Source organism: Dermochelys coriacea, chromosome 12, assembly GCF_009764565.3.
Source record: "Dermochelys coriacea isolate rDerCor1 chromosome 12, rDerCor1.pri.v4, whole genome shotgun sequence".
Lineage (NCBI taxonomy): Eukaryota > Metazoa > Chordata > Testudines > Dermochelyidae > Dermochelys > Dermochelys coriacea.
Window position 1 is genome coordinate 25,618,454 of NC_050079.1, and position 27,816 is coordinate 25,646,269.

Below are 27,816 nucleotides of genomic sequence, written 5' to 3' on the forward strand. Positions count from 1 at the left end.
TAGCAAGTATTTCAGATGTCATTTATTTGGTCCATGAGATGTACAGTATAGTAATAGTATTTGAGTTTTACAAAACAGCAAATATAAATAACCTGAAACTGTAACAATACACAAAATTTGTTTCTTACATTGACATACCAGGCAGTACGTGCTGAAAAACTTGAGTAAATTAACATTGTTTTACAGTAATGTACACAGTGCCAGCTGATGTTTAAGATCAGAGAGTTTAAACATAGCACTTCTTATTTCTGTTTTTAAAGAATCTGCTATCTCAAATTAGTTGAGGGTGTGAAAAATGGTTAGACCTAGGCTAAAAATATTTTATGTCTAGCCAAAATAAAAATCTAATATTTATAAATCTGGGTTTCAATGATGACCCTTTACTAAACAAGAGTAGTTTTGTCCTAATGAATTATATCTAAACGTATTTACATAAAAATAACATGCTTTGTCTTCATGACAGTTTAAGCAAATACTTATGTTTAAGTATTTATAAACTAAGTTTCTACTACATTTAATATAGGATATTGGAAAACTTCTAAGATTCTATTGAAATGAGTGCTTTACCATCAAGAGGAATGGACACAAATTCTGTAAGCCAGTGGTGTGATTCTCCCTGGGAACAAAGGCCATAAAAATAGTCTAGTTCTGGACATTTAACACACCCCAAAGTAACATCTTATTGTATTACATTACAATTATAGATTGTTCTATCGTTGGGTATTTGCACTCAGTCTAGCGCTATTATGTCATCTTGCTCTTCTGTCTGGTCTGAACGCATTCTCTTTGTACTGACATGCTCTCTATCTTCTAGTTTTCTCTTGCGGTTTTTATTTTCCATATCATCATCAGTATTGCTTGAAGGACCTTCATCATCAGAGTCAACAATCAATACATCATCTTGATCTGGAGCTTAAAAAAAAAATCAATTGGTATACTCTAAAAACAGACTATTTCACTTAGCACAAAAATAGAAAAATGATTTCAATGCCAAAAATGGACTGTTTTTTGATAAGCCATTCCCACCCTTGAACATCCAATACTTTTTTGTTGGGATAAGGGTTAATTGGTAAGATCTTTGTGCACATGCAAAGTCAGTATGAAATGCACATATGCCCTATGTGCAGGTGTTTTAAGTCAAGAATAATTACACACTTGCGTTCCATTCCATCTTCAACTTTTACTCTGAGTGAATGAACTAGAACTTCTATTAACAGTCATATTCCATAAGAATGAAAAAGAACCAGGAATAGAGAAAAAGAATAGACGGGAAGCTGTGTTAACAAAGAGCTAAAAGGATGACAATGGAACATGTAAAGAGAAGAACAGAAAGGATACATTAGAAAAGCAGATTTACCTTTTAAGAACCCTGTTTTCTATACGAATACACTGTAGAAACTTTTTTTTTTTTTGAAGTATTTATAAAAATTGCCTCTATCTAAATTTAAAATAATTCTGACCACGCTCTAATGCTTATTTGCAATTTAGAAAAAGTGATAAATTAAGTGGCATGGGCAAGTGATAACTTTTTTTCACATTATTTTGGGTAGAACCATGAAAGTCATATGAATGTCTCAAAAACTTTGAGAGAATACATGTATAATAATTTCTAAATAAAACAAGCTTTCAGTTTCATATAATCTGTGCCACCTTTGAGTGCATAGCAGGAAGTTTCAAATATCTTAACTTAAATTTTAGAGTCCCATATCCATTTGAGTTATTTCTTAAACTATTTAGGATACCTTCAGACAGACATTCTAAAACTGCAAGAGAAGGTATGGATATTTTTTTGGTTAGCAAATACTGCTTTCACCATGCTTTGCTTAGAATGGGAAAAAGGAGGCAGTGTGTCCTAATGCCCAGAACACTGGACTTGGTTTTATACACAGCCCTGATACTGCCCTACTGGCTGACCTTGGGCAACTCGCATCCTTCCCTGTGCCTCAGTTTCCCCATCTGTAAAATGGGAAGAATGAAACTGATTTGAGATCTGCTGATGAAAGGCACTATAAAATTTAAGATATTAGATACTAGATATTATTAGTGTGGGTATATATCTATCTATATAATTGTTTTTTTTGGTCAAACTACCACCAGCATCAACCGGTTCAAAAGCTGTTCAACAGAGGAAATATTTGCTTTGTGTGGGTTCATAAAAAATAATTTTATTTATTCACCAACATACAGTATGACAACATGATGAGTCTATTTTACACAATCATTGCAAATGACACTAGTCCTTTAACTGATCTATGCCTGCAAAATCCTTTGCAGTTAAACAACATCTTCCTTATAAAAAAAAACTATTCAAGTAGTTTAGATTTTTAAAAGTTTACATTTAAGATAAAATATTAACATTTTTAATGATAGTCTCAAAGGTGCATTTTTTACTATTTGTATGTTATATACACATAAGATGCCTTCATAATAGACATCTTGAGCCCCACTGCTATTTCACATTACAAAAACGGATTTAGCTTTCAGTCATCATGTAAAGGACACTTATTTTATGTTTTAACTGTAGTGCACAATCAAACAGGTAGGTTTCTAGTAAAAGGAGCTATTTAAATCAATCGCATAAGTATTCTTTACCTGTTGAAGTTGATGGCTGTGCTCCATCATCACTACCATTGGTAATGTTCCTAGAAATTGGTTCTGATGGTTTGGGGCCAACTTTTTCTGGACCGTCTCCAACAACTTCAAATTCTACATCTTTTTCTAGATCTTCACTGTGGAAAAACCCATAGGCTTTTAATCAAACATGTAAGCATCCACATTGGTCTTTTCATAAAGAAAACCACATATCTGAATCCACTACTAAGAGAGCAACATGTCATTATCACAAAATGATAATAAACGGAAAAGCTGTTCAAGCTCCCTCCTGACTGACATGCTTTTTGTATTCACATACACACCTTGCTTCAGTGGCCTACCTGGGAATGCCTCTTCAAATAAGACCACCACTGAGGGAAATAGTCATTTGAATTTTTTTCCTCAGAGTTTCCTTCAATTTAAATGCCCATTTTCTGTGTTCATCACAAATGCCGAGTGAAATGAATCTATTTTATAAGCATGTAAATAATTTACTCAGCTTCCCCACAATATAATTATGTTTACCTTGGTTCTAGGAGCATTTTACACAGTAAATAAAACAGGCCAAGATTTTCAACTGACTACTGATTTTGGCACCAAACTTGCAACCGTTTATTCAGATAACAGGTAGTTAAATAGTCATCAATCTTCCATTTAGTTAGTAGTTTTTGATATAACAGTCCAGAAAGCTATACCTCTTTTCTCCTTTGAGATCCACCAGTGTACTTATTTTGAGCATACACTGCATTCTTGTTCGTGTATCATAAAATTTGTTTAATTAAACTAAGATCTCTCCAAGTTCCTATTCCTGCATTAAAACTGTCAAATTATTTCAATCCAACTGTAAGACAAATGTTCCCAAAGTCTTCATATCCTTTTAGTCACTTAATGTTTTAAACTTGTTTAAGATTCGTCTTAGAACAATGTTATAGAATATATATTATATGTAAAAAAACAAATGTTCCAAAATCTTTACCTATGAAGCACATTAATTAATAGGGTATAGTCCTGCAGGAAATCATCCGCTTGTAGCCGAGTGCCATTCCGAATTCCAAATTCTGATAACTTCCTGTGGTTATTTGCTACAAAAATAGTGAAATATTTGACAGAATTTTTACAAAAATTATGGTAAGTACTAGAATTAGTACTAGTACTTCAATGAATAGGAGTTTGCTTTTAAAAACAAGTAGTTCACTGTAAGAAAATGAGACTGGTAAAGTATATTTGATTTACTTTAAATAAAATGTTACCTATATTATAAAATAATTCAAAAAGGTACAAATATACGTTAGAGTTTAAAGCATAAAAGCCAGAAGATTCAGAATCTTCTCATTCCTTTTTATGCCATTTTTATCTACACACTGTAACCCTTGTGATCTTTCCAATACCTTGCCATAACAGAAGAATAATGGAACAGAGAAACATTTTGATTCAGTTTCCCAATCACTCTGTATCCAACTTAACCTTAATATCTTCTAATACATTTGTGCATAACTTCTGGGGAGGTTTTTGTTTTATACACAGGACTACTAATAAAGAGGTTTAAACAATACTACACTAAGCCATCTGGACTCAATGCAGTTTCAAACGAACCAGAAAGCTAGTATGGACATACCTTCTGTTTCTCCCTCCTCTGAAGATATGAGAATAGTCCCTTTTCCATCATCTATCTGTACATCTGGTGCTACCATAGCAAATTTTTCTTTCACTATCTGAAAAGATAAAAAAGTGATAAATATTGAATACTCTATTTTAAGACCAATAATTTCTTCTTCTTGAGACATCTGCATTCAAAGCCTATTTAAAAAAAAAATCTATCTTATTCATCTGATCAAATTAAATTCCCCACCATAACTGGAATCTCAAAATCCAGTCAATACAAAAAACGACTAAATTATGTAACTGGAGCCCTCTCTTTTAGGTGTTCAGGTAGGTTTTTTTTAAATCTAATTTTAAGATATTCAACAAGAGACAGGATGTTAAAATAGCTATCATGTTATAATGGATTTTATTACTTTCATTGAAAATTTACAAAATCCAATCATTCCTATACAGTGACAGTTCTGTAAAGAAGATCTTTGGGGTAGGGACCATCTATGTTCTATATTCATAAAGCGCCTAGCACAATTGAGTCCTGATCCATGACTGGGGCTCCTAGGCACTATAGTAATAGTGCTACTAATAAGAATAAACTAAAAGTGAACCGACTAATCTAGTTTTATTATCCTTGATGAGAAAAGTTCAAAGTAAAAAGAAAAAGTTAAACAGCCTAAATATGCTCTGAAAAGTGGATACAGATTTAACACGTCAGTTTTAATAATCTGAGGTATTATTAGCAATATAGTTAAGGAATTTTATTTCATTTTCTATTTCTTAACAAAATTCATCTCTGAAACTGACATTTGTCTTTAAACTTTCTTAGATTTTAAGATGCAAGTATATCTAATTAGTTTGTGTTCTCCTTTCTCCTCTTGGTATCATAATTGCTAACCTAGACCTACATACCTTAATAAAAAGGGTTCAAATATCAACAAAATTTTGTAGTATAATAAGAGTCCTTAACCTCAGATTTAAATTGAAAAAAATGCAAAGGCTAAGTAAAAAATGACAGTTAAGGTTTCAGAGTCTTTACCTTATCCTGTAATGTCAAAACAGTAACCTTGTGTACATTAAGTTTCACTGTCACTTCTGGTTTACTTGCACACACATAACAATTGGGATTTGGAGGATCCAATGCACAAGGAACAAGTAGCTTCTTTCTTGGGTTTGGTTGTTTGTTCAGAAAAATCTTTGAGGAAGAAGAGGGCAAAAAATGAGGGTCAAATATATAATGAACAACTTCAAAACAAAAGAAAAAAAATGTTCTCGCTTACCGTTCTACATTGGTCTATTTTTCCTGATAAAATCTTCAAGCCCTCCAGCACTATCAAACCAGCTATCACTGCATTAGTTGTAGCTATAGCAGGGATTATATTTCCTGCCATTGCTGCAAAAAAAAAGAAAAAAAAAAAGAAAAAAAAAAGAAAAAGTAGATTTTTTCTCCAGTGCATGAACCTTTAAAAGAGTGCTAGAGAAAAATACTTCATTTAATGAGGTCATTATTAATTTTATTCTTACACTTGATATCAAATCTGCTCTTCATATTCATACTGAAAATGTGCATCCTGAGGTTTGCAGCAGAAGTAACAAAATCCATTGCAGATGGGTCATCCTGCCAACAAGTTTAACAAAACATTTTAGAATAGATTTTAAATGAGGAGAAATATTTGCAAAAGTCTATTACCATAAATACAGACAAATTGAGAGATCTTGTACAATACTCAGTAATTATAGTTGATGCATTTCTTCTTTCAGATAGTATGTTGTTTCAACTTTTAGACAGTTTTACTTTAAACAAATATTATAAATACTAAATTTAATTTTGTAAATGTATTTACATAATGCTTTAAAAATGTTCAAAGCAAGTTCTAGACACTAATCTTCACAGCATCCCTGAAAGGAGGTAAATGTCTTATCTCCAATAACAGATAGGGAAACTAAAAGGGTGAGGAGGTGACTTGCCCAGGGCTACACAGAAAGTCAGCAACAGAGCCAGGATTAGATTTCAGGACCTCCTAATTCCCAAATCTGTGACCATTCCTCTATCATGCTGCCATCCAATGAAAAATAAAGGTATCTTTCTCCTTCACATCAGAGCCAAACCATGGAGTTCAGGATTCTACTTTTATCAAACAACTGCCAATATGGTAAGACCCTAAAATACAGCATAACGCATTTTCCTGTATTTGATGTTGGATGTTTTCAACTATGAAGAAAAACAGTCTTGAACTTACGACTTGGCGTTTAAGTGAAGATCCTGATGGTATGCTAATGCATAGCAGCTTGCAGGATTAGCGCTTTAGTGGAAATACACTTTAAAAAAATTCCTAATTAAGACTTAATATTATCTGTTACTAATTTGACATCTTAACGGTTTGTTTTTTTTTTAAATCTGTGTTTATATTTTACTGCATGGAATGTAGTTGTAGCTGTGTCAGACCCAGGATATTAGAGACGAGGTGAATGAGGTTATATCTTATTTTGTCTCTTCATATTATATTGATATTACTGGATTCACTGATAATTCAGTTTGACATTTGACTCTTCTTCTACGTTGTTTCTATTAACAGCTCTTTGTTCCAACCACATTTTTTTCAGAAATGGCAGTACAATAATCCAGAGCTTTTACTATACAAGTCTACTGCAGAAAGACTATTGTCCGGCTATGCCAGAAAAAGGACACAAGACACTGGATGTGGTTTAATTAGGCTGAAACTTTATTCCTAAACATCTGGAAGTACCTGGCAGATAAAACTGTACAGTGCAGGTAATTCCATAATCAAGTACATACATCTGGGAGGGTACAGGGCTGCTGTCCACATTCCCACTTTACTCATCCTGGCCCACAGTCAACCCACTGCTAGGACCTTGCCCCCTCCCTCCTGAATGGGGGGAGGACTATACAAGAGCAATGGATTCACTTCCAGCTGTACCAGTCACAAGAGTCCTGAACCCCTGCCTGTTTCCGCTCCTTTTAGGAGTACCTCCTTTATCTGATCACCGCATCCCTTCCCTATGTAGTACTTGCATGAGACAACCGCCCCAAGCTTACATAATGAGCTGCGACATCACAGCCTAATCTCCACTAATTTTTTTTGCTCCCAACAAAGCCCCCAGCCAGGTGTAGGGAAGGCAAAAACAAAAATCCCCCTTGTCTGGGCCAATCTGCGTGGACATAAACAGTCCCTCCTTTCTTCTCGTCACATGGGGAGGATGTTAACATCTCCACACTGACCTGACATGAAGATGCTACAGCAAGTTGCTCTCTGACCTTTTCTGATAAGCCAGACAATGGTCCCCACTGCTTAAAGTGTGGTGAGGTCATTTTAAAAAGAAACTCTCCGCTGTTCATTTCAACTCAGATAACCACAGCTCACAGACAAGATCACATTATTTCTGATGTTCAGATAATAGCCAGATCAACTCTTCTATTCCTCACTTTTTTTTAAACAAAGTTTCATAATATATCAGATGTCTATGGTTAGAGTTTTGCACTAGCTTTACACAGTAATTGGTTCCATCCTTACCTCTGTGTAAGGGTCTATACTGGAGAGGAATTAAATGGATACGACTAAAATCCAGTATCTTCCATTATTGTTTCAAGTGCTCTTGTAGCCGTGAGAGACACAAGATGGGTGAGATAGTATCTTTTACTGAACCATCTTCTGATGGTGGATGGGACAAGCTTGATAGAAGCTTGAAAGCTTGTCACTTACACCAACAGAAGTTGGTGCAATAAAAGGTATTACCATATCTCTCTCCTTACTAACAAAGTACAATTATTTTAAAAGCCACAACTAGAAGTGGCAAAACTGCTCCACACTGCTCTAGCAGATATGTCAACTTATAAAAGTAATTATTTTACTTCCAAATACTTGATCCTTCTGCTGAATGTGTGACCATAGGTAAATCCATTGCTCTATTATAGCCACCTCCCTATTCAGGAGGGAAAGGGCAAGGTCCTAGCAGCAGGTTGGCTGTGGGCCAGGATGGGTAAAGTGGACAGCAGCCCTGCACTCCCCAAATATATGTACTTTATTATGGAATTACCTGCATTGTACAATTTTATCTGCCAGACTGTTAACTATTGTTGTACAGAACTATTAAAGACTAAATACAAATAGGCATTCACATGAGTAGCCAGACCCATTTTTTGTTCCTAGAAGTGCTACTCTAGAATCAAACTAAGCCTTTAATAACTGATTAGCACGTTTACTTGGCATATGACCAGTTCTTATACATCTTCTGAACTAACCTTATCCCATATAAGCTCAGCTCCATCACCTTTTTCAGCTAGGTGAACTCTCAGAGTTTCAACACTCTTTGAAAACAGACGTGCATAGCTCTTGACATCCAGAACCTGTTGGTCTTTCAGGCCTAAAGAGGAGTCATTCTGTTGATCAGACATGTTTTTCTCTTCAAAATGAAAGAAAAAAAAGTTAAGATTACAAATATTTAGGAATTTCATAGATGTATTTTTTAAAGATGTCAAACTTGCCAATTTTAATAAAATTGTACTCCATTTAGAAAACACGCAATTATAATCCATAAACTAGAGTGGCTGAAATAGTTTATAACAAATCTGCACTTACGTCTTCATTTTCAAAAGCTAAATTTTAGTATATTCATATCAGTAAGACTGCTGAAAACTTAAAATTGCTGTAACTAATACAAACACAGAAGGCAGTCCAAAGACAATCTCAGTATGAGACATTTTTATTGTCAAGAATGAAGTATAGTTTAAACAACACTTGATTGTTACAGCTGAGGATATCAGCGTATTCTATGAGGCTTCAGTTTTTTAAAATGTGAACTACAGAATTGTGTACTTAATGCCTGAAATAGCAAGGACAAGTCAAATTTAGAAAGGTGTTTTCATTCTCTATAGAAACAGCAGATCTTCAAAGAATTAAATGTCAAAATCAATATTTTTAAATAGTTACAATGGTATGTGAAATGCATACAGTTTTATATGGTTGAATATTTAAAAGTATACCATAAAGCACAAACAAAAAACGAAAGGGGGGGGGGAAAGGGGGGGGGAGATTACCTTGATTCTGTACTTCAGTCCAATCCAATGGCACTGGAGGTTTCCTTTTTTTCCACAGTTTATCCATTGTCAACAGATATCTGATATCATCTTTGAAAAGCTACAAAACAATATGAAAAATGAAAAGGAAAGTAAAGAAAAATGAAAAGTATATTGTTTTACTTAATCTTAAAGTAGATTTAAAAATGAAGAGTTTGTGTTTCTCTACCGGAGAGCACTTTCAGCCACAGTGATTAAAATGATATAACAATTCCCCTCACCTCAAGTAGGCACAAAGAGGAAATAGAAATTGAAAAGTTACTCCCAATCCCTGCCTTCTAAAACATTAACTATTTTATTTAAAATAAAATAGAAATAGTAGTTAGCATCCAAATATTTTATCATCCATGAAGTGTCAAGGGAATAGTGATACCACACACAAACACACACTGAAGTAGTCATTGCAAATATTGGTACATGTGTGCTGAAGGGCATTTTTACCTATATGTCAGCTTAAATAGTGGTCTAATGCTAAAGACCACGGTAATAGTCTGTACTGCTTAACATCACAGTCCGTATCATGCCTGTTCCTAACTTCTGTCCACTAGGGACAACTGTTTGGGGAGGAACTCTGAAACAGCACCCACATCCCTGTTCCTGGGATGGTTGCACCCAGAACATAAAGGAGAACCTTCCCATATTCAGACTGGCATCTGCTTATGTTGCAGGGGCTCCCACAGAGCTCAAAAATAGTTTTTGAATTTTTTCTCTTTAAAAATAACTAAATCAGATGTACTAAATAACTAAATCTACTCTGGTGCAACAGAGGCAGCTGGTAACTGTCCCTCCACTGGAGCACAGGGAAAGGAGTATACATGGTAGGACCACGATGCTACACCAAGAACTACTCTCAGGGTATGTCTTCACTACTAAGGTTAAAGCATTGCTGCGGCAGCACTTTAACGTGGCTATGTAGTCGTGGCACCAGTTGAAAAAAAAAAAAAAAAACCCCACCCCCACCAGGGGAGTAGCTCCCAGCGCTGCTGCACTGTCTACATTGCCACTTTACAGCGCTGAAACTTGCATCTCTCATGGGGTGTGAGCTAGAAAGTTTGAGCTAGAAAGTTTCAGCGCTGTAAAGTGGCAGTGTAGACAAGGCGTCAGTGTCGTATCAAGATTACTATTTTTCTTAAACCAGATTTGACTGCTAACTTAAGCATCCAAGGCGAAAATTTTTGCTTAAGTTTATAGTAATTCATAGATACTAAGGTCAGAAGGGACCATTCTGATCATCTAGTCCGACCTCCTGCACAGCGCAGGCCACAGAATCTCACCCACCCACTCCTATGAAAAACCTCACCCATGTCTGAGCTATTGAAGTCCTTAAATCATGGTTTAAAGACTTTAAGGAGCAGAGCAGCCTCCCTCAAGTCACCCATGCCCCATGCTACAGAGGAAGGCGAAAAACCTCCAGGGCCTCTCCAATCTGCCCTGGAGGAAAATTCCTTCCCGACCCCAAATATGGCAATCGGCTAAACCCTGAGCATATGGGCAAGATTCACCAGCCAGATACTACAGAAAATTCTTTCCTGGGTAACTCAGATCCCATCCATCTAATATCCCATCTCAGGGGATTTGGCCTATTTACCCTGAATATTTAAAGATCAATTACCTTACCAAAATCCTATTATCCCATCATACCATCTCCTCCATAAGCTTATCAAGTAGAATCTTAAAATCAGATAAATCTTTTGCCCCCACTGCTTCCCTTGGAAGGCTATTCCAAAACTTCACTCCTCTGATGGTTAGAAACCTTCGTCTGATTTCAAGTCTAAACTTCCTGGTGGCCAGTTTATACCCATTTGTTCTTGTGTCCACAGTGGTGCTGAGCTGAAATAATTCCTCTCCCTCTCCTGTATTTATCCCTCTGATATATTTATAGAGAGCAATCATATCTCCCCTCAACCTTCTTTTAGTTAGGCTAAACAAGCCAAGCTCCTTGAGTCTCCTTTCATAAGACAAGTTTTCCATTCCTCGGATCATCCTAGTAGCCCTTCTCTGTACCTGCTCCAGTTTGAATTCATCCTTTTTAAACATGGGAGACCAGAACTGCACACAGTATTCTAGGTGAGGTCTCACCAGTGCCTTGTATAACAGTACTAAAACCTCCTTATCCCTACTGGATCCTCTCCTGATGCATCCCAAAACCGCATTAGCTTTTTTCACAGCCATGTCACATTGGCAGCTCATAGTCATCCTATGATCAACCAATACTCCAAGGTCCTTCTCCTCTTCCGTTACTTCTAATTGATGCGTCCCCCAACTTATAACTAAAATTCTTGTTATTAATCCCTAAATGAATAACCTTACACTTCTCACTATTAAATTTCATCCTATTACTATTACTCCAGTTTACAAGGTCATCCAGATCCTCCTGTATAATATCCCGATCCTTCTCCGAATTGGCAATACGTCCCAGCTTTGTATCATCTGCAAACTTTATTAGCACACTCCCACTTTTTGTGCCAAGGTCAGTAATAAAAAGATTAAACAAGATTGGTCCCAAAACCAATCCCTGAGGAACTCCACTGGTAACCTCCCTCCAACCTGACAGTTCGCCTTTCAGTAGGACCCGTTGCAGTCTCCCCTTTAACCAATTCCTTATCCACCTTTTGATGTTCATATTGATCCCCATCTTCTCCAATTTAACTAATAATTCCCCATGTGGCACGGTATCAAATGCCTTACTAAAATCGAGGTAAATTAGATCCACTGCATTTCCTTTATCTAAAAAATCTGTTACTTTTTCAAAAAAGGAGATTAGGTTGGTTTGGCACGATCTATCTTTTGTAAAACCATGTTGTATTTTGTCCCATTTACCATTGACTTCAATGTCCTTAACTAATTTCTCCTTCAAAATTTTTTCCAGGACCTTGCATACTACAGATGTCAAACTAACTGGCCTGTAGTTACCTGGATCACTTTTTTTTCCCTTTCTTAAAAATAGGAACTATATTAGCAATTCTCCAATCATTTGGTACTACTCCTGATTTTACAGATTCATTAAAAATTCTTGCTAATGGGCTTGCAATTTCAGGTGCCAATTCCTTTAATATTCTTGGATGAAGATTATCTGGGCCCCCCGATTTAGTCCCATTAAGATGTTTCAGTTTCGTTTCTACCTCAGATATGGTAATATTTACCTCCATATCCTCATTCCCATTTGTCATGCTACCATTATCCCCAAGATCCTCTTTAGCCTTATTAAAGACTGAGGCAAAGTATTTGTTTAGATATTGGGCCATGCCTAGATTATCTTTAACCTCCACTCCATCCTCAGTGTTAAGCGGCCCCACTTCTTCTTTCTTAGTTTTCTTCTTATTTATATGGCTATAGAACCTTTTACTATTGGTTTTAATTCCCTTTGCAAGGTCCAACTCTACTCGACTTTTAGCCTGTCTCACTTTATCCCTACATGTTCTGACTTCAATTAGGTAGCTTTCCTTGCTGATCCCTCCCATCTTCCACTCCCTGTATGCTTTCTGCTTCTTCTTAATCACCTCTCTAAGATGCTTGCTCATCCAGCTTGGTCTACAACTCCTGCCTATGAATTTTTTCCCCTTTCTTGGGATACAGGCTTCCGATAGCTTCTGCAGCTTTGATTTAAAGTAATCCCAGGCCTCCTCTACCTTTAGATCCATAAGTTCTTCAGTCCAATCCACTTCCCTAACTAATTTCCTTAATTTTTGAAAGTCAGCCCTTTTGAAATCAAAATCCTAGTTGCAGATTTATTTGTTAATCCTCCATTCAGTTTGAACTGAATTAGCTCATGATCACTTGAGCCAAGATTGTCCCCTACAATCATTTCTTCTATGAGGTCCTCGCTACTCACCAAAATTAAATCTAAAATGGCATCTCCTCTAGTCGGTTCAGCAACTACTTGATGAAGGAATCCATCAGCTATCGCATCTAGGAAAATCTGAGCCCTATTATTATTACTAGCACTGGTCCTCCAGTCTATATCTGGGAAGTTAAAGTCTCCCATGATCACGCAGTTTCCATTAGTATTTACTTTATTAAAGACATTAAAAAGGGCTCTATCCATATCCAAATTAGATCCCGGAGGTCTATAGCACACCCCAAGCACTATCGTAGGAGAGGCTTTACTAGTTTTCTTCCCCAATGTAATTTTCGCCCAGACGGACTCTGTCTTATCCATTGCATCGCTTCTTATTTCTTTACATTCTACCTCATCGATATACAATGCTACTCCACCACCTTTACCTTTGTTTCTGTCTTTCCTACACAGCACATACCCTTCAATACCTGTAGTCCAGTCATGACTACTATTCCACCATGTTTCTGTTATCCCTAGGATATCTGGTTTCCCTTCCTGCACCAGTAGCTCTAGTTCCTCCATTTTGTTACCTAGGCTCCTCTCATTGGTGTATAAACATCTTAATTTTTGCTGTTTGGCCTCGCTCACGTTTTGTACCCTATTAGGCACAGTCATTCTACAGCCAGTATAACCTATTAGACTAGTAGTAATTCACACACTTCAAACACTACTACTTATCGGGAACAAAACTATTACCTTAGTGAAAAGTTTAACTGGATCATATCCAGTGGATTTAGCCCATTCCTTAGTTGAAACACGTTTAATATCACCATCTTCATTAGATGCTCTTGCTCCTGCTTCTGTTGGCTCCCCTATAAAATAAATGGTTGATTATGTTTTTGAATTTTAAAAAAAGCAGGTTGTGACCCAACATATTTTTCATCATGGATAAACTAACGCTATCCAGGGAATAGAACTGAACATTCACCTGTCTCTGAAGTATTCAGAGGTTTTTTCCCTCTGCAATCCGTTGGCCTATCAGAGAATCCAAAAGGAGAAGGGAAAATAGACAGTTCTCAGGATCGTTTCTTAATAGACTAACATTAATTGAGTATCATACAACTAGCTGTAAAACTTAAGACATTTTGATTAACACAACTCATATAAATGAAGTTACTGATTTATGTCACTCACAGGCAGCTTCAGGATCAGCTCTGTCAGGGGATACTTCCTGATCAGCATCTTCTTCACCAAACAACTGACTATGTATTAAAAAAACAAAAACATGAGATTATCATAGGTAATTGTTAAGTAAGTAGTTCCTTCTTTATACCTGTTTTTTAAAGCCGGTCATAAAAAATTTGTGATAGATGCTTTACTTATCCCAAAAAGAACAGGAGTACTTGTAAAAAGAAAAAGGAGTACTTGTGGCACCTTAGAGACTAACAAATTTATTAGAGCATAAGCTTTCGTGGGCTAAAGCCCACTTCATCAGATGCATAGAATGGAACATATAGTACAAAGATATATAAATACACATATAGAGAAGGTGGAAGTTGCCATACAAACTGTGAGAGGCTAATTAATTAAGATGAGCTATCAGCAGGAGAAAAAAAACCTTTTGTAGTGATAATCAAGATGACCCATTAAGACAGTTGACAAGAAGGCGTGAGGATACTTAACTTAGGGAAATAGATTCAATATGTGCAATGACCCAGCCACTCCCAGGCTTTATTCAAACCCAAGTTAATGGTATCTAGTTTGCATATTAATTCAAGCTCAGCAGTTTCTCGTTGGAGTCTGTTTTTGAAGCTTTTCTGTTGCAAAATTGCCACCCTTAAATCTTTTACTTAGTGGCCAGAGAGGTTGAAGTGTTCTCCTACCGGTTGTTGATGTTATGATTCCTGCTTATACTCCAATAAATTTGTTAGTCTCTAAGGTGCCACAAGTACTCCTGTTCTTTTTGCGGATACAGACTAACACGGCTGCTACTTACTTGCCACAACAGGATAATTTCTCAGAGCTTCTATAGCATGGAAGTATGATGCATATACCACATTTATTTGGACCCCAAAAACAATACAGAAAATATTTTGCAAGGGGAGCATCCTTTGATAAAAGAACAGGCTAATTAAAAAGTCAGCCATACACAGTGTGACAGTTGGTAATCCTATATTCATTCCTTTTTCAAGACTAATTTTTCATAAAGTATGCCTTGTGAAATGGTATTTGAAAACTCATAATTTGCTGATCATTATTGTCCCAGTACAATGTGTGTGCCAACACTGTATATAAAATTATAAGATTCTACTGAATGATGTTACTAAAACATATTCCAAATCTGGGAAAGCAGTCACAAACCAGTTCCTCAGAGACAAAAGGCAAATGCCTCAGCCAGGTGTCAAGGAATCAAATAGACCATCACCTGGTTAAGTGGCAATTATTTGGCAGGAAAAAGGGTGAGAGGGAGAAATTTACATGTTAGTAAAGAAACAGCTGGAGGTTCCTGTCCCCCATAGACTGTCTCCTGAATCTCAGCTGGAGATGATTCTCAAAGAGGAGGAAAAGAATAAGAATGAGGAACAGATACCCCAAGTTGTTCCTCCCTTTCTCTCTTCCGACGGTGACCACAACACCTGAGGAACAAAGAAACAGCTATGGACTGAGGGGGGAATTCTGTCGGAAAGGAATTCAGCCAATAAGACTGCCAGAATATGTGGTGAGAGATCTTTTGCTTTGAATGCACTTACCTTGTTAAGTTAGGTATTAGTTGTGTTTTTACCTTTCATTTCTTTATAACCAATTCTGACTTTAATGCCTCATTACTTGTAGTTACTTAAAATTTTTATTTCTTTCTATAATAAACTTGTTTTATTGTTTTATCTAAACCAGTTAATGTTTGGATTGAAGTATTCAGGAAACTTCAGTTAGGCTAACAAGATTTGTTCAAGACTTTACATGAGCTTGTGTTGTCCCGGAGACGGCACACTTCTTGGGAAAGTCTGGGACTGGGAAATTGTTAGAGTTTCTCTGAAGTGTAATTCAAGAATGGCTGGCCATAGCACTCATATAATATAGCTGGGAGTAATTTACATGTTGGAGGCTGTGTGTGGGCACACGAGTAGCAATTCTCACAGTGAAGCAGGGTAAAACGCAGCCAGGCTAGAGAATTGAGGAGGACACAGCTGTTCAATGGTTCATGTTGTACCCTGGGTAATGTCACACAGTTATAGGCCAAGAAAATAAAATGTCCATAGTCTGCACTTCTACAGAGCTGAAATAAAGTGAAGAATAGAATTCCAAGTGGAAAGTTCTCACAAACATGGATTAAGAAATTAACTAGTCCCATCCTGCAGAAGAGCTATTTATTTTTCCTATGAACAGAAAAATTCCAGAATAAAAAAGTTCATCTTGTGGTAATTTTGTTTTAAGGCTGCATGACCTAACCTCTTGAAGGAACACCAAGTCCTATGACTGGGAACTTATATTTGAAACAAAAGGCAAGAAACTATCAAAAACCACCTCTCTCTCTCTGTTCTGGCTCAACAGGAAGCTAAACTCACCTACCATGTAATGTTTCAGAATAGCAGCCGTGTTAGTCTCTGATAGTGTGGCAAAAAGAAAAGGAGTACTTGTGGCACCTTAGAGACTAACAAATTTATTTGAGCATAAGCTTTCGTGAGCTATAGCTCAATTCATCAGATGCATTCAGTGGAAAATACAGTAGGGAGATTTATATACATAGAGAACATGAAACAATGGATGTTACCATACAGACTGTAACCAGAGTGATCAGGAAAGGTGAGCTATTACCAGCAGGAGAGCGGGGGTGGGGGAGGGAACCTTTTGTACAGATAAGCAAGGTGGGCCATTTTCAGCAGTTGACAAGAACCTCTGAGGAACAGTGGGGGGATAAACATGGGGAAATAGTTTTACTTTGTGTAATGATCCATCCACTCCCAGTCTCTATTCAAGCCTAAGTTAATTGTATCCAGTTTGCAAATTAATTCCAATTCAGCAGTCTCTCGTTGGAGTCTGGTTTTGAAGCTTTTTTGTTGAAGGATAGCCACTCTTAGGTCTGTAATCGAGTGACCAGAGAGATTGAAGTGTTCTCCAACTGGTTTTTGAATGTTATAATTCTTGACATCTGGTTTGTGTCCATTTATTCTTTTACATAGAGACTGTCCAGTTTGACCAATGTACATGGCAGAGGGGCATTGCTGGCACATGATGGCATATATCACATTGGTAGATGCGCAGGTGAACGAGCCTCTGATAGTGTGGCTGATGTGATTAGGCCCTATGATGGTGTCCCCTGAATAGATATGTAGACCCAGTTGGCAACAGGCTTTGTTGCAAGGATAGGTTCCTGGGTTAGTGTTCTGGTGTGTGGTTGCTGGTGAGTATTTGCTTCAGGTTGGGGGGCTGTCTGTAAGCAAGGACTGGCCTGTCTCCCAAGATCTGTGAGAGTGATGGGTCGTCCTTCAGGATAGGTTGTAGATCCTTGATGATGCGTTGGAGAGGTTTTACTTGGGGGCTGAAGGTGATGGCTAGTGGCGTTCTGTTATTTTCTTTGTTGGGCCTGTCCTGTAGTAGGTGACTTCTAGGTATTCTTCTGGCTCTGTCAATCTGTTTTTTCACTTCAGCAGGTGAGTATTGTAGTTGTAAGAATGCTTGATAGAGATTTTGTAGGTGTTTGTCTCTCTCTGAGGGGTTGGAGCAAATGCAGTCGTATCGTAGAGCTTGGCTGTAGTCAATGGATCGTGTGGTGTGGTCTGGATGAAAGCTGGAGACATATAGATAGGCATAGCCGTCAGTACGTTTCCGGTATAGGGTGGTGTTTATGTGACCATCGCTTATGAGCACCCTAATGTCTAGGAAGTGGATCTCTTGTGTGGACTGGTCCAGGCTGAAGTTGATGGTGGGATGGAATTCCTCAAGGGCTTCTTTTCCATGGGTCTAGATGATGAAGATGTCATCAATGTAGTGCAAGTAGAGTAGGGACACTAGGGGATGAGAGCTAAGGAAGCATTGTTCTAAGTCAGTCCTAAAAATGTTGGCATACTGTGGGGCCATGCAGGTACCCATCACAGTGCCGCTGATTTGAAGGTATACATTGTCCCCAAATGTGAAATAGTTATGGGTGAAGACAAAGTCACAAAGTTCAGCCACCAGGTTTGCCGTGACATTATCCTGACGGCTTGTAATCCATCTTTGTGTGGAATGTTGGTGTAGAGGGCTTCTACGTCCATAGTGGCTAGGATGGTGTTTTTAGGAAGATCACCGATGGATTGTAGTTTCCTCAGGAAGTCAGTGGTGTCTCGAAGATAGCTGGGAATGCTGGTACTGTAGGGCCTGAGGAGGGAGTCTACATAGCCAGACAATCCTGCTGTCAGGGTGCCAATGCCTGAGATGATGGGGCGTCCAGGATTTCCAGGTTTATGGATCTTGGGTAGCAGATAGAATACCCCAGGTCGGGGTTCCAGGGGTGTGTCTGTGCGGATTTGTTCTTGTGCTTTTTCAGGGAGTTTCTTGAGCAAATGCTGTAGTTTCTTTTGGTAACCCTCAGTGAGATCAGAGGGTAATGGCTTGTGGTGTTGGAGAGCTGCCTAGAAGCCTCTTGTTCATATTCCAACCTATTCATGATGACAACAGCACCTCTTTCGTCAGCCTTTTTCATTATGATGTCAGAGTTGTTTCTGAGGCTGTGGATGGCATTGTGTTCTGCACGGCTGAAGTTATGGGGCAAGAGATGCTACTTTTCCACAATTTCAGCCCGGGCACGTCGGCGGAAGCACCCTATGTAGAAGTCCAGTCTGTTGTTTCGACCTTCAGGAGTCGTCCACGCAGAATCCTCCTTTTTGTAGTCTCGGTGGGAAGCTCTCTGAGAGTTAGTATGTTGTTCAGAGGTGTGTTGGAAATATTCCTTGAGTTGGAGGCGTCAAAAATAGGATTCTAGGTCACCACAGAACTGTATCATGTAATGCAGTTTAGAATTGAAAACAAACTAAGGCACAGGGTGAGTTAGTATTGGTTGCCGTTCAAATGTCCGTTGAGAGGGTACTGCCTTTAACACATTTCCCTCAAAGCTTATGATCTTTACTGTTATCAACCAGTCAACATGAAAGGAAGAAAAAGCAAACTTTTTAAATAATAAATCTCCAGCTCGGAAATTTAGTCTAAGGTCATACTGAGATCTTGCAGGTGACATCTAATCTTAAATTATGTTCTTTCAGCAAGACAACACACAACACAAAGCTAGAAAACAAGCTTGGAAACAAATGAGCTGTAAAGCCAAGTTTCTCTTAAAATTACCTCATTTATAAAAAGAAAAGGAGTACTTGTGGCACCTTAGAGACTAACAAATTTATTAGAGCATAAGCTTTCGTGAGCTACAGCTCACTTCATCGGATGCATTGTAGCTCACGAAAGCTTATGCTCTAATAAATTTGTTAGTCTCTAAGGTGCCACAAGTACTCCTTTTCTTTTTGCGAATACACTAACACGGCTGCTACTCTGAAACTCCTCATCACTTTTATTTATACTGAAGTAAGCTGGTGCCTCTAAAAAGGCAGCAAAATTTCTTCAATCAATAAAGTAATTATGGTAGCAAATATGAATTGGCTTCCCATAAAACACAATTTATAATGAAGCAATAGGCAAACACACCTCCAATCAACCCATATCAATGTGTCTAAGAAACTTTTTTTGCCAGTTTCTCTCTGTGATACTAGAATATCAGTCTGTTTTTAGAGTTTGTTCTATCATTAAGTGAAACAGATCGGGCAAGCTATCAATAGGTTTTCAGTGCATTCCTCAAATGTGGTAGAAGTTTGGAAAAGAAAAGAGGATGCTGTAAAGTAATTTTTAATTTGCCTATTTTGATTTTTTGTTGTTGGCCATACATTTAGAAATTAGAAAACAGTGTGCAGCGTGATAGCTCTTTTCTTAAAATACGTTTACTTACTTGAACAAATACTTTGCCCACACAATGCAGTGGATAGGTTCTGATGGAGTGTTGCGAATTGTGCAGCCTGGAAAAGTCTTCTGAGTTGGTTTAGGATGACATTCATAACACTCTGTCACTCCCTACAGAATCAGGAAAAGAAAACTATTTCCGTAAGTCACACTGTGATGGCTACTAATATGGTATTCATCATTAAAAAGTGACAATGTTAGCAATATCTCAATAAACATAAAGGATATTATCCAGCCTATGCTGTCCGAAAGAATAAATGAATCAAACAACAACAAAAAGTTATACCAACTAACTTTTTTGATAACTGTTACTTGTCCAAGGTAGCCTGCAGTTCCACTCTCTATAAGAGGAACATCAGCAGCCAGACACATCCTGTTCACATGGTTACGTGCAGCTGAAAGAGAAAGCATTCAGGATTAATTTGAATATTAACTAAAAAGAGAACGTTTGACTTTGGAAAGGTTGGAGACCAGCCTTCTGCCTAATATATATCTGCATCTACCTCATTTCATTATACACACCACGTTGCCTCTCTCATAACACCAATCTTTCAGTTAGTACAATATATTGACAGCTGTTCTTAACATAGAAAATGCCAACTAAAATGTAGTTGGGGACATTCCTATCATGGGGGGCACACTTAATTCTTAGCACTTACATATACACCACTGTTCATTTTCAAAGTCCAAACTGTACAAACATGAAGTACACCTTAAAGCCACGCTAGTGAAGTAAGTAAGCAGTAACCTCATTTTGCAGGTGGTGAGACAGAGGCTGAGTGACTTACCTGAGGCTGCAAAGAGCATTAACGTCAGAATTGACATCAGAACTCAGTAATTTTTGGTTTCTACCTTCTATGTGCAGGTCACATTTCTTTCACCTCAGAAATAAAGCCATAAAAAAGTGGAAATCTCACCTCTGTTATCCAAAGCATTCATAACCAATGTAAACTGCCGGAAGAATTCTACATTATAGTCAGGGCTGTAGAAAAGAAAAAATATTAAAACCAGCTTATTTAATGGATTTTGGTTATTATGGCACAGCAGAAATCCTACATAAACAATGTAAGCAGAAATAATATCCATATGATAAGTTCCACAGACATAAGCTAAGTTTACCACCCACCTTTAACTATCTCACTATCCTCTGCCCAATTTAAAGTCTCATATTCCTCAACACTGCAGGACTAGGAATAGGAACATTATACTACTGAAAAGGAGCTATTCCAAGCTTCCCATCTGGACTTAGTGGCCCCAAAACAGTGGACTTTAAAGATATGACCTTTTTTGTTTAAAAATGTTATTAGTTATAAGTTATTTAGGAAGTTATTTTCCCCCAGTAAATTTAGTTTTAATTTCTCTCCAACTCAGATATGGTCATTCAGACTCCTATCCTTATAAGTAGGGAAATACGCGTATTATTACTCAGTAAAGTTCTTAAACACATAGAAACAACATATGCACAAACAAAATGCATAACCACCAATTGTTAAAATAAAGAACTACTTTTACTGAACACTATTATTTATTACCTCTCCTATTATTACTGACAATTAGTCTATAAAACTATTGTCCAATGGGAAATGTCCTTTGTAGTTTCACTTAAAAAAAAAATCATCCCCATGATCCAAAGCAGGGTGAAAAGTCTCCTTTTAAGCTCTGGAGCAGTAGTTCACTCACCAATAGTACTTCCAGAACTGTGCAAATTTCTGCCAATATTGACAATTATGATTCACACAAAAATCTTTTCAGCCACAGTGAAGGAGAATGCACTACATATCCCACAAGTCCCCTTTTAATAGCTATGAAAAAACTTGTAAACTAAAAAACACGACGTGCATATCAATTCCATTGGAACACAGGGGGAAATGTTAATGTCCGGTAGTGAAAGAGGCAAATTTAACGTGCAAAAAAAAATTTCCAAATGCTGAAGGGTTTTTACAGCTAATAAAGGAAAAGCAAAACAAAAAGTTGAACTATAAAAATGTATTTGACAGCATCTTTTAATGTGCATGTTAACATTCTAAACTAAATACTGTAGCAATGTTGATTTAGTAAATGTTATAGCATTAACTGTTAACCCAACTAACACGTTTGTAACCCAATTAGAAAAAGCTTCCATTTTTTTTTTTTTTTTTTTGGAAAGGCAGGGGAAAAGGGTTGATGGGAGAAATATATTCTGGAAAATACATTTAATGGTTTTAAAATTTTAGGCACAAAGAAAAAGGGTAAAGCTAATAAAGATTTAAATATCTGTTTGTCAACAATTAACATTAACACAACATAAAACATGGTAATGAAGGAACTGGAAAAACACAAATAAAACCATTAGAATTACTCCATCTTATGGAAAGATGTATTTTGTACTATACTGATCTAGTACATTAAAGACATTAACATTTAAAAATCTAGTTAAGAGTTAACTGTTGACACAGAGAGCTAGGGTCAAATTACGATTTTAAAAAAGTGTTTCACATGTATAAGAGTAGAATATGCAAATGTCAATCTCCAAACATGTTAAAGTGTCTTCTGGTTTTTATTAAGAACTCAACATACTTTTAAAAAATATTCAAATTACACATTTATCCACCTGAGGCCCAAGCAGAATTCAATGTTCTAGAACAAACAGTGTTTCTTAATACCAGTCTGTGGACCGGCACCAGCCTGCAATCTCACTGACAGGGTTTAGGAAGGCAGAAAGCTGGTCCCTGGTATCAAAAAGGTTGAGTAACAGTGTTCTAGAAAACTTCCACAATGGTTGAAAAAAGGAGAAATTGGATACAAATATTTGAATAAATATCATTAAAATAAGATTCATAAATTCATGCCCAAACTGAAGTCACTCAGTTTGCTGTAGCCTGACATTTATAGCTAATTTTTCAATATTTAGTAATTTTATAAAATCTCAAGATACCAATTTTAAATAACTATATATTTATACAGATATGAAATTCCCAATAATAAGAGTATTTAAATAAAATTTAAGACAAACATACTTCATGATACTGTCATGATAAGCTATAATATTAGCTTCTGGGTAAAACTGTAACACGCTTTCCTTAGCCACCTGAAAAAGAACAAACAATTGGTAGTCCAGTATTTCTACCTTACATTCAAGATTCAACAAAATCTACAGACACTACGCATTAATACTGGGCTTTAATTTTTTTTAAATGCAGAAATACTGTATCAATACTTACTCCATCAATTATTGCAGAAAAGAATATTACAAGATTTATGATATATGAATCATGAATTTGACATTGATCTAGTATGTACAATAACTATTTTAGTATTACAGTCATAACATGAAAGATGTTTATTATATTCATTAGAAAAAAGTTCAGTTTTCAAAATTTTCTCCTTACCTGTGCTTTTGATCTCCCAACATGTTTCTTTTGAAACAAAAACTGCCTGTTTAAGTTGCTGACATCAATAGTATCCAGATCAATCTGTAGGTGCATAAGAGACAGCCATTTCACGTTTACAAACTAAACAGACCAAAAGTAGCGCATATAACACTAAAATAGATTTCTTCATACTATTTTCAGAGAGCACAATTTTCAGATCTACTGCAATTTATCCAGTAAAGTTATGTGCATTTATGAATAAAAACATGAAAACCACAATTGTTCTAGCTGGTTGAGTCAACATTTAAGACCAGGAATTTCAGAAACAGCTTCATTTCACTTTCTACCCCTCCACCCTGACTTAATTAAAAAAGCACAACCCAAGCCTTTTGAATTATAAATTTAATTAATAAAAACAATGTGATTTTACATTTAAAATGCTAAAATTACTAGATTTAACTGACCAGGACAATTAAATGCATTGATGTACACGGACTTTAAAGCTCAAATTTTCAGATCTGTGCATATGCACAATTACTACATCTGCACATCGACCGCTGCAGGAACTGTACATACAAATGATCAACTGCATATCTAACTGGTTATCTTCTTGCACAGTTACAGTTATTGCACATGTTCAGTAATGTTAATAGCTGGGATAAGTTTCACAATTTAAGGATGCGAGACTTAAATAATGCAGAAAGAAATCTCTGGGAAAAATGAAAAATGCACAGACATGTGACTTTGAACCACATATTAAAAATGTGAATGCTAGTTAGTAGGAAAGCTCCAATTTCTGATCCCTCTGTATTTTAGGATATGTTGAAAATGGTGTGAAAAATTAGCAATGCCATGTGCAAATGAAGAACATTTGCAAGAATTCTGCTCATGAACAATATATATTTTGCTATTATGTCGTTTTCTTACCCCATATACTTTATTAACTGAATAAAAAGCCCTCTATAGCTAGATTTATGGCTGCAGTTAAAATAAAAATACAAAGTGCAGAAGTTAAAGTTCTTAAACCAATATTAACTCAGCCACATTTCAGGTATGCAGTAACTTCTATTTCTCTTTTTCCCACTGCATGTGTAGCTTAGTAGGTTTCCGTTTACATCCTGACACAGTAGCCTTCACTACAGTCTAATACAGGGATTACACAAACTAGTAGTTCCACTGAGCATGTCTGCATGTCAAAAACTGATCACATTTGAACACAGTTTTGAAAAACTGAGTTGCATAACAATGCTGACCATAAGTTAGCAATCAGCATAGAGGACAAATCATGTTCAGCATTGTCACCTAACTTGATTGTTCAACAATCAAATTTTGTTAGACAAGCCTGCTGATATCAATGCCTACTCATGCCATCAGGTAAATTAAACACATATGCCACAAAATATCCAAGTTGTGCAACATGCCCAAATTGACACTGTCCTAATTCCTAAGAACCTTTCTTTACATTTTCATTTACTGATATCGGACAAAAGTAATTTCCTTGTAAAATAACAAAACTATTTTGCACAATAATTATAGCTTTGCTCAGCCCCTTCCTCCATAGTCAAATTTTGATAGCAGTTTGAGGAGAGAGAGAGAGAAAAGAGTAAAGGGAACAAAACTAAGGACCTGATCCAACCCCTATGTATGCTAATAGAGTTGGCCATGGTCCTAAAACAGGGGCACAAGCAAAATACTAAACATGCCAATGGAAAATTTACCTGGCTTATAAACCTTGATTTTCCAAGGCAGCCACAGCAATCTTTGGAACAAAAGTACTTGCTATTTTTAAGGGGTAACAAGAGTCCAACAACAAGGTGAGAAAAACACTAAAAATGCCTCACAATGAAGAAAAATGTTTATCTTTGTCGTCCTTTCTAGGTTTGGTTCACTGACACAATATTAATGTTAACTCTATCCAGAAAATACTGAAATAAATGGGACTGCTTGTGGAATAATATACTAGTGGCTGAACATGGCCATGTGTCAAAACATGATTTCTGATAAAAGTTCCTAATTTAGTTTGTTAAGCACGTTTGGACATGAACAAAACTTCTCAGAATTAAACTTAAAATCTGTTTTCCACACAACATTTTCCAACTTTGTTTATAGCCAAATATGGACAAGTCAAAACAGTGATGGAAATAAGACCGGTGACTAAGACCTGCTAAATTTATAATTTGCCTTTTTTAAAAAACCTTTCTTTACAACTACATTACATGATAGTAATGAATTAAGAGCTGAAAACCAGGTTTATTTGGGGACATCAATTTTCTGCCAAAAGTGCTAACAGTCCCTTTTTTCATGTGTACCCATTCCTCTATACTCCGATTTAGAGATTCACATCAGGAAACAAAAGTGAAAGCAACAGCCTGAAGTATCAGGATTGGACTTTCAAGACTGACAATTTTACAACTCGTTATCTAAAAATACAAATTTCACCACCCGCATATTTTGCTTTTAGTGTCACCCAGCAGACTACAACAGCAGTCTATTCTAGGTATTAACATCTCTACTAAAAGACAGCAAGCATTAAGCAAAAATGAACACCGACTTTTTGCTAAGATTTTAAGGGGGCAGCTGAAAAGCGGCAAACAGGATATGCTACTTCCCCCATGAGTTTTTGCCTACTAGCTTTTGGGAAAGCGAGGCTTCTACTTCACCATGTGACGGTGCAATCCCTGTGGGGGAAAGACAGACAGCGATGCCTTCCCGTGCAGATGTTATTAGGGCATTCTCAGAACACACTTCTGAATTCCTGAAGAGCGAGAGATCCCACTCGAGTCTTCAGTATTTTTTGGACAGCCAATCCCTACAGGACGCAAAGCGCACACACACCATCGTTGCACTGGATTTTATATTGGGCTTAAAACTTTATTTTCTGGCAGGGTTTCTCTTTACACAAGCGGTAACTGCTCCCCACCCGCCCAACGCAGGCCACCCCCCATCAGCTCTGCCAAGCCAGCTCCCAGCTCTCCCACCCACGGTAACCTCTTCTCCCTCCAGCCCCGGAGGCCCATGCGCAGGGGGCCCTGCGGGACGCTGCAGCCCCTCCCTAGTCCCTGCAGCTTTGGCGGGTAGGAGCAGTTTGAAAACACACAATGAAGGGGGAGGGGGGAGCACGGCGCACACTCCCCCGGCGGCCCCGCGACCTGCTTCTAACCCCCCGCAAAGCGGGCCGCGCTCGGCTCCCTCCGAGCCGCTTTCCTCAAGCCCCTATCTGCGCCCCGGCCCAGGTTCCCTCTCCCCGCCCGGCGTTCGCTCCGGCCCCGGGCCGCACCACGTCGATGTTGTTGAAGCCGGTGAGCACCAAATCCTTGAGCAGCTCGCAGCCGATGCCGCCGGCTCCCACCACCAGCAGCCGAGCCCCGGACACGGCCTCCGCCAGCTCCCTGCGCAGGGCTCCCGACACCGGCACCGACACCGACATGACGGGGGGAGGGGCGGGCGAGCAGCGACTCCGCGCGTCTCTCCTCAGCGCCGGGCCGCGCTCGGGACGACGACGACGAGCCGCAGCCCACACTGAAGTAGCCACCGCTTCCCGCAACTGTCGCAGCGCCCCTGCTGGCGGGGAGGAGAACGGGCCGCTCCGAACGCTAGGAGCCGCTAGCGGACGTGCCTAGCGTGGCTTGACGGCCAAGTGGCGACAGCGGCGGGTGGGGACGCAGAAGAGCCGGGTTCCGTTCCTGTACCCAAATCTACGGCACAGAAGAGCTCAGAAAAATGGCTCCTGGTGGGCCTGGGTCACGTGCTGCTGAGGGCGAGAGCGGCTTCCGCCCCCTTCCAGCTGGGATTCAGTGGTTCTATCCTCCCCCCCAGAATTGTGTCTTCACTGCAAAAAACACACGAGGGAGGATTGCTAGCTGCTGCGAAAACCGCCTTATTGGAAGTGTAGGCAGAAGGGGCTCTAGTGCTTTTTGATCTCCTTTAGAATCATAGCTTAGCAATGCTTATCTACAAAGGAATAATGTTTGAGCTTGTTTTTTAAACGTGTTAGCCTTAGAGGTACACCTTAGCTTCATTTCTACCTGCTAAATACAAACAACTTGTGCGGTCTGTACTAGCCCTTTAAAATTTATTAAGGGTTTAGCTAACAGTTTTTAAAAAACACATTTTGTGATAGGGCTTACCCCCATGCAGAGTTATGCTGTTTTTACTTACACTGTAATAAGCCAATGCAAAAGGCTCTGAGTTCAATTTAAAACCAAGCTTGCTATAGTTTAGTTTACATAGATTAAGAACAGGGCTAAGCAAAACCCTTCAAACTAAAATAAAGGTGTTCACACAGGGGTTTAACTAAACCCAGGCACATTTGTATACAGCCAATGCCCTAGGTTAGAGAAGCACTTAAATCACAGAAGTTAGGCTGTGTCCATCCTCCCAGAATCAGGAATATATGGAATAATTCCTAGCACTGCATCTGAAATCTTGCA

General features: G+C 37.9%; 1 protein-coding gene across 3 annotated transcripts; it reads right to left on the reverse strand.

The window, feature by feature from the left end:
• Positions 1-27,113, reverse strand: UBA2 (ubiquitin like modifier activating enzyme 2). 3 transcript variants are annotated; one of them, XM_038367779.2, is made up of 17 exons: positions 26,664-27,113; positions 23,405-23,488; positions 23,033-23,103; positions 20,954-21,018; positions 20,331-20,431; positions 20,026-20,147; positions 14,253-14,320; positions 13,815-13,930; positions 9,242-9,341; positions 8,447-8,607; positions 5,710-5,803; positions 5,466-5,578; positions 5,225-5,380; positions 4,208-4,304; positions 3,569-3,674; positions 2,593-2,729; positions 1-912 (listed from the first exon to the last, which is right to left on the reverse strand). In XM_038367779.2, the coding sequence occupies exons 1-17, from the start codon at positions 26,811-26,813 to the stop codon at positions 731-733; spliced, it is 1,923 nt and encodes a 640-aa protein (XP_038223707.1). In that variant the 5' UTR covers positions 26,814-27,113; the 3' UTR covers positions 1-730. The 3 variants fall into 3 exon arrangements, with proteins under 3 accessions (XP_038223707.1, XP_043350926.1, XP_043350927.1); XM_043494991.1 differs by lacking the exon at positions 26,664-27,113 and adding an exon at positions 23,851-24,844; XM_043494992.1 differs by lacking the exon at positions 26,664-27,113 and adding an exon at positions 24,314-24,842.
• Between the last annotated feature and the right edge of the window lie 703 nt (positions 27,114-27,816).

Excerpts from the sequence above, each read along its gene's own strand:
- UBA2 (XM_038367779.2), bottom strand. The coding sequence starts at position 26,813 with ATGTCGGTGTCGGTGCCGGTGTCGGGAGCCCTGCGCAGGGAGCTGGCG. Across the intron at positions 14,321-20,025 it reads TGGGCAAAGTATTTGTTCAA|TCAGTTGTTTGGTGAAGAAG; the intron begins GTAAGTAAACGT and ends TTTAATACATAG. Across the intron at positions 9,342-13,814 it reads CAGTTAAACTTTTCACTAAG|CTTTTCAAAGATGATATCAG; the intron begins GTAATAGTTTTG and ends ATTGTTTTGTAG.